This window comes from Sesamum indicum, linkage group LG13, assembly GCF_026168435.1.
Source record: "Sesamum indicum cultivar Baizhima isolate 11 linkage group LG13, ASM2616843v1, whole genome shotgun sequence".
In the NCBI taxonomy this organism is placed as follows: domain Eukaryota; kingdom Viridiplantae; phylum Streptophyta; class Magnoliopsida; order Lamiales; family Pedaliaceae; genus Sesamum; species Sesamum indicum.
In genome coordinates, this window is record NC_142669.1 from 10580122 (window position 1) to 10587633 (window position 7512).

A 7512-nucleotide genomic window follows, 5' to 3' on the forward strand; every position below is an offset into this window, starting at 1 on the left:
AATATTAAATTTGTATTGTATTTTTTAAATTTAAAATTTTAATTTTTAAAAACTTTATATGTTGTTTAGGTGTTTTTATATTTAAATTAATAATATATTCTAAAAATAAATTAAATTTTGTAATGAATTTAAACTCAATAAATAATTCAAATTAATTCAATATATAATAAATATATTTACATAAAATAATATAAATAAATTGATTTATAATGTATTTAGATATGAAAGAAAATGGACAAATTGAATATTTATACACTTAAAGTAATCACCCAAAAGGTAAAAAGTGAAGCCCACTGGCACAAAAGATGAGTGTCAGCCACTCTCCTTTTGTTTCTAATATATAGAAGTTTCTTTGCTGTATTTTATAAAATATAAAGAATTTTTTATCTATAAAATTAACATAGGGTGTGTAATTTTGAACAACACCCCCCCCCCTCCCCCAAAAAACGAAAAGAAAAAAAAAGAAAAAAAAGAAAGAAAGGATCGAAAATCCCTTCCTCGGATTGGTGGTAACAACAGATCAACTACATAGGACGCAGAATTTCTAAAACTCTAAGAAAACATGGTATTGAAAAATTCTCCAAAAATGATAAGTTAGTTCATTTTGCTTGTTATTCGTTCCTATACGCTGTAAGAAGTCAGTCAGTAAGTATAATGCTCTCTGTGCGGAACTTCAACATTGATACAAGGATATCAGCAGCTGCCCAGCTATAGATGGAGTGTAGTTGACCTGGAGAAAGGAAAATTAGCTCAGCAATCATCATATGCTTCAGAGTTGCCCCCGTATAGTAAAGTGATAACGATACCGACGACGGCTTTGAGGTTTAGGCATATGAGAAAAACAATTCTTGAATCTTGAGATATTACATTATACTCGTTACAGTCATATTTTACATTACGGACGCCTTACCGAAGACTAGACGACGTATCTAAAATATAGATCATAACTAGAGGGGTGGCGTGCGTGTGAAGGGACATGTGTCAATCGCAAATGCTGCACCAGTGTGTTAATTCATAGTTTAAATTATGGTTTAATATTTAATTATTATATTCTTAATTCTTAAAAGGGACGTATGTAATCACATATTGGTGGACCAGTGTGTGAAGCCAAAATATGATAGAAAACCCGGACTGACAGTATAAGGGAGGGTGTTGTAATGTGCTCAAACCTCAGCGGGGGCGTAATTATCACTCTAATAAATATGGCATTCATTTTTATTTTTCGTCTTAAAGGATAAAGAGCATGAAGAATTATGATGGAAGGACAAAATAGATACGTACCGAAGCCTGCCTACTACTTCCCCTGCTCTTTGCCATAAACTAGTTTCTTGCACTGGGGATTCTGAAGTGAACTCCATACTCTTGTCGATTGAAGGGCCGATTTCATGGACAAGGTTGATGGATTCTGATAGTCGATTGAGCAGGTTCAGCAAAGCTATCACTTCATTTCTTTGCAATTGCAGCTGCAAGAAAATGGAAGAGTTGATCATTAAGAATTACGTGTGGTGACGGATGTTATAGGGATTATTCTTCAACAACTTCAACTAATGATATAAAACTTACGGGTTGATTGGGATGGTTTTTACCATCAACAGAGAACAGAATCTTCAATGCAGTTCCGAGGCCAAGGACCTGAAGTTTTCCCCAAAGACGACATTTCTCGCATCCGACACAATCCATCAGAGCACTGCATATGCAGAAGAATGGCCACAAATGTAAGATCAAAGCGTACACGCTAACAAAAGAAAAAGGATGAATATAATGGAGAACACAAAAAAAGCAGACTCTATGGTAATTAAACTGTAAATGCCTAAAAGTTCCTTACAGGCCAAGGACGTGTTTTTTCTGCAGGTAGGGTGTAACCAACCCCAACCGACATGGAAACCAGAAAGGGAAACATAGATGAATGACGGATGGCATGTGATTTTATATTATAAATACTCCCAAATACTATTCTGTTATATTCGTTATCATTTATGCTTATTTGTACTACTTTTTACCTACAAACTCTATATTCCGTTATCTGACTTGAGTTTCACTGATTAGAGTCACGGAAAGATCAACAACCCGATCACATACAAACAGAACGAACAGTAGCCTTTCAAGACAAGTATCTTAACTCCATTCACCTAAAATTCAACAGCTTATTTATCATTAAACAACATGCCATTAAATTTTGCACAGCTAACATTGCTACAGGAATCCAGGTCTACTGAGGAAGTCAAATACTAACTGGGTTGAATTTCTCTATAGCTTGTTAACAAGTACTTTAGAGATCAGACTCAAACCTGATGTTTCTGAAGTTCTTCTGAATTTCCTGTTTCAGTTCGGGCCCACTTTGTCCTTGCCACAATTTAGCTTCATTAAACGGAAGTGGGCATGCAGCCTGCAGATTTGGGTTGTAAAGCAGCTGTCGCATTAAAGACTGTGCTTTGAGGTCCTGCTCAAGGTTGCCCGTTTTGTATTCAGCCTGCTCCAAGTAATTCGCAGCCTACTTGACAATATGAAGATACATTAATACAGAGAAAATACATCTGTTACCAGAGTTAATCAAGATAATACACAAAGGCTTACTTTAGTCACAGCTCGAAGCACAAACATGAAAGTGAAGTACAAGTTTCTCACACGATCTGGGTACCTCAGAACACGATCATACATCAACTCCAGATTTCTACCCCACTGGGATTGCCAGAGATTGATCAGTTTCAACGTTAATAGTTCCAAGCTGGATTTACTGCGTGTTAATAACTAAAAGACATGGGGATCATTTCATGTATGCCTCTGTAGCTCCAGTTGTTTGAGATGAGAAATGTTCGAATGTTTACGAAGGGTAGTGGCAAAAATATTAAAACTAAGACGCAGGGAGCCTCCAAACATTTTCAAGAAATGAGGATAAGAGGGAAAAACAAACCAGATTTTTAGCTTCGTCAAGCAGGTATTCAGAGGCTATGTGAATTGAAATTGAGGAGTGAAGGCCTGAAATTAACTTGTAAAGTACTCTTTTCTCCTGGCAAATCTCTCCAGATGTATCTGGAAACAGAAAAGAAAAGAAACATTAAGAGTGGAAAATATGCATTAATGATAGCAAAATTATTCCACCAAAGGAAAAAGAAGCAAGGAGAGATGAGGATTAACAGAATACAATAATTCTTTTCTAGGAATGAATTTGCTAAGTCTTATTTTACAAGTCAATAACTGTTTCTGATTTCAATTTGCTGGCAATTTATCAAGGTTGTAACAAGAAATAAGAAAGAAAAACATAAGAAATATTGATCTATGGAAAACATACAGCACCAGGTCAAAGACTACAACTTCTCCTGGAGATTTAAAACTTAGTAGGAACCATGCTAAAAATTTAGATATCTAAGAATCTACACACAGTCTAGGACAGCTAATGCTAGTAGATTAACATAACATGCAAATCAAAGAAGCGACAATTTGTTTGGATACAGATATAGCATATTATCTATTTCCAAAAGCTTAACTAAACTAGTGATGCCATTAGAAGACTAGTTAAAGAAAAAGAACTGACATTTTGGACAATTTTCAGCATATATAGCATCCCATATCCTTCTGGCTGATGGCCCAGTATAGCCAGTGTATCGTTCAGGATTCAGTTGCAGATTAACATATGTCATCTCACCTGCAAATGAGAGAATATCCATTAAATCCTGCATAATTTGTTGAACAAGCATGAAAAACAGTTAATGTATTTTTTTTGTTTATATTCCATAAGTTATTCAGAACACTTCAGTGGTTGAGGGTGTTGAAGGAGTTCTTCTTGAAGCTTAAAGAGTCTTCAAAAAGTGTAGGGAAAGCAACATAGACATGAATCTATGGCATATTAAGTGCAATACACATCTAGAAGAAAGATACAAGTAATTACTGTTATCAGTCTCATCGTCATGGGTCCATGGGTTGTCCACTTCTATCCATCCCCTGAAGGCCTTTGCATCTAGTGTGCGATCAACGGCAGCCTGTGGCTTTCCCTCTTGGCATTTTAAATCATCGGACCGAAGACTTGGATTCTTAAAGGGTTCAGGAAATTCATTTTCTGGACATTCACATACACTACAGTCACGCAACTTGCACATGCCATCATCAGGCCAAAAAGGGCAGTCACACCATAATTTAACCTGCCATGTTGCATCAGGTACACAAGGTTTTAGGACTTACACAGCAAGTATCAAATGGATCTCTAATTAAAGAATACAACAACATATAGAAATGATATGTCCTATTGATCTCTGCTTAGTTTTTGGAATAAATAATCTTGATCGTATTTCCAGGTTCATTACTATATGTAATGTGGTCAAACTATTTCTGGGCTGAAAATTATTGCATGTAAAATGAGACAGATAAGATCAGTAGTTATATATTTTCAATTATCTCTACAGAGTAGTTGGATTTTCGTATGTTGTCAATTTTCACTTTACAACCCAAGACCTTCTAAGCATTCTGAATGATGAAATTACTAGTCTTCCTTTCAGACATCTAATAGTTCAAACAATTTTATCAGATGTCTCAGAACCTGTAGTTCTTACCTTAACCATAACTAAGCTATTTAGACTATACAAAGAAGATAAAGAACCCGAAGACAGCTTAAAAGGATTCAGGGTCCAATAATTCAGCTTCTTATTAACACCTGCAATATTTTAGGAACATAATTTTCCCAATAGTAATGTTTTAACTGAAAATTCCAGCTCACTAGTTAAAGGGGTCCATTTTGCTGGAATTAATAGGTTCACATCAGCAATCAAAATACATTGATATTTCCACCTATCAATAATTACTCGCTCAGGATGGTACGTAGCAATAGCACCTTAAGGTCTACATAAAAGGGCAGAACAGATATTTGCTTGCTAGTGAAATGATCACATTTATTATTATCCGAAAACATATCTGAACATTTGTGAGAATACTTCTATTATGTGGCTTCCCTTAAACATTATCATGATAAATGTTCACCCAACAAATGAATTATTAGCAAATGACTAGTATACTTCAAAACCATAGCAGCTCATTGACTGTATCAGAAAGTAATTTGTATAACATTATCATAACCACTAACAGTCGTAAATGAAATCAGCGACAAATGCACTATGACAAGCTAAAATCCCAACATCACCATGTTATACAATATTCTAAATTTGGCTATGTAGGTCGGTAACAGACCTTAAAGTACCGGAAAAATGGAGTTCTAACAAGTTCTTGAAGTAAAGGGTGTAATACTCCACCGTTAAGACTGTCAACCGTCTCATAATCACAACAGCAGTCCTCAACAATGCCTGTATACTTTCGAGAATCCTGCATGAAGCAAGAAAAGAATAAGGAACTCAATGTCTGTCGGTCCACTAACTAGCCTTTATTGATCCACTAACCATGTAAAAAGAATGGTTTCTGCCTAATTGATAGCAAATAGTTGCACAGTTAAAATGCAATGCAGGTAACCCTTGTGATCAAGCAGCATACTACTGAATGCTAATCACTCAGGAAGGGGTTCACGTTCTTTAGGTAAAACAGTTGGTCTTTTGTGGGATTCTAAAGATCCTTCGCAATTTGTGAAGAATGAGGAGTGAGTCTCTTTCAATCATTGCTATGTAAAACTAATAGTTTTGCTAACAAAACTGAAGTCCTAGGCATCCAGTGTGATCAAGCAGGCAGAAGAAAAAATCACCATGTAGCACGAGAACAGGTTTATAGGGATTCAATTAACCGTAAGAAGTACACAGGGATTCAATCTCTAATTCTATTGAACCACTTCCGTTATCCATTTCTACCATAACATGCCAATTGAAGAATTGGAAAAACAGCATACCGTACACTAATAAGGGCGAGAACGAGAAGAAAAGAAAGACAAGAACAAGCACACGTCCCGCTCACAGAATCTCTTAACAAACAGGAAATAGAGCTCAATTACACCAACCTGAGGACATTGACAAGAAAAGAAAAATGACAAGAAGAAGAATAAGAACGGAACCTGAGGACATTGACAAGATTTATGATCATGGGCGTGCTTGGATGTTATTGCTATGGCCACCACCAAAACCACCATTGCCCCTATTCCCGCCCATTTCATCTTCCCACTTTTCACGTCTTTCAATTTCTTCCCTGGTTTCTGATTATCTACAACAGCCTTAGATTCTACCATCACAACTCCACGCAGCAGATACAATACGCTTTAAATCTGTACAACACTGATATACGTAGATGAAGAATCTATACAAAAACCCCAAGAAATGTCCCACAAAACCCACCAGCTTGGGTTAAACAGATTTATGGGTTTGGGGGGTTTATATATATACCGCGGCCATTTTTATGTGCGATGTAGATTATGAAAATATGGGGGCTTTTTCGTGCTGGGGCTCGAGTCAAAACAGAACGCGGATTTCAACAAAACGGTTTTGGTCGGGGGATGGTGGACGTTGGTGGGAGAGGAACTTCGCACTTGCGCATGGAGGCGCGCGGCGATCAAATTCGAGAAATAGTAAACGTGTTGATTGTAGGAAGGCGCGTTGAAAACACGATTCACATGAGCCGGTTCGGGATAAGAAAAGAGACTAGACGTTAGGATTTATGACGAGTTGACGCGCCAAAGCTTTGGTCCAGTGACGCCAATTCAACCAATAGGAACTCCTCATTTTGCCATATGGACATTTAGAGAATGTACATTTTCTTGTCTAAAATTGTCACCTGTCCAAGAATCATCACCTTTATTTGTTTTCATTTTTTATCTATTTAAAACATACTAATTACGCATAATTTTTACGAGCATATAAAAATAAAATATAATTTATACTAATATAAAAAGAAAAAAATTTTATGCATCACCCTATCAATTGTTTATAAAATTAAAAATATTTTTCAACTGATAAGATAACTAACTTATTCAACTTTTCAAATTTTATTTAACTAATAAATTAGTTTTTTTAATTTTTTTATATAATATAGTAATTTATAGAATTTTCTCTTATTTATAATATATTTTAAAATATAAAAATTTATTTATTATATACACGCATAAACATCGTACCACAATGATAAAAACAATTGTGCACGAGGGGATAACAAAGAAAAAGTCAGTGAGAAGAAAAAAAAATAGAGTGGGGTGAGAAAAAAAATAAATTATACTTATGATTTATTAAAAATATAAGTTTGTGAAAAAAAAAATTAGAGAAGTAAGGTGAAATAGTAAAGCGAAGTAGTGGGTCTGAGAAAAAAAATTATAATTTCTTGATTACCAAAAAATATTAAAATTAATATTCTAACAAATTCTTTTTTAAAGAGAAGAAATGAATTAAAAAATAAATTTGAGTATTCAAAAATCCTTACGACAAAAAAATTTGTTTTATAATAGAATAGGTCATATTTTACATCGTTATATCAATAACTCAGATAAAATGAAATAAATTTTACATGTTCGATGAGACTTGAATTTAGGATATCGATCTTGTTCATGAAATATCAACTTTTTTGGTCATTAAGTTAGAAACCATAGATAATAATGAAATG

General features: G+C 34.8%; 1 protein-coding gene across 1 annotated transcript; it reads right to left on the reverse strand.

The window, feature by feature from the left end:
- Positions 1–472: 472 nt before the first annotated feature.
- On the reverse strand, positions 473–6457 carry LOC105176895 (endoplasmic reticulum oxidoreductin-1). Its single transcript, XM_011099837.3, has 10 exons — positions 5981–6457; positions 5176–5307; positions 3887–4136; positions 3533–3643; positions 2912–3030; positions 2575–2679; positions 2289–2491; positions 1564–1687; positions 1282–1463; positions 473–730 (listed from the first exon to the last, which is right to left on the reverse strand). Exons 1-10 carry the CDS (start codon positions 6149–6151, stop codon positions 709–711), a joined length of 1419 nt encoding a protein of 472 aa, XP_011098139.1. The 5' UTR covers positions 6152–6457; the 3' UTR covers positions 473–708.
- Positions 6458–7512: the final 1055 nt, after the last annotated feature.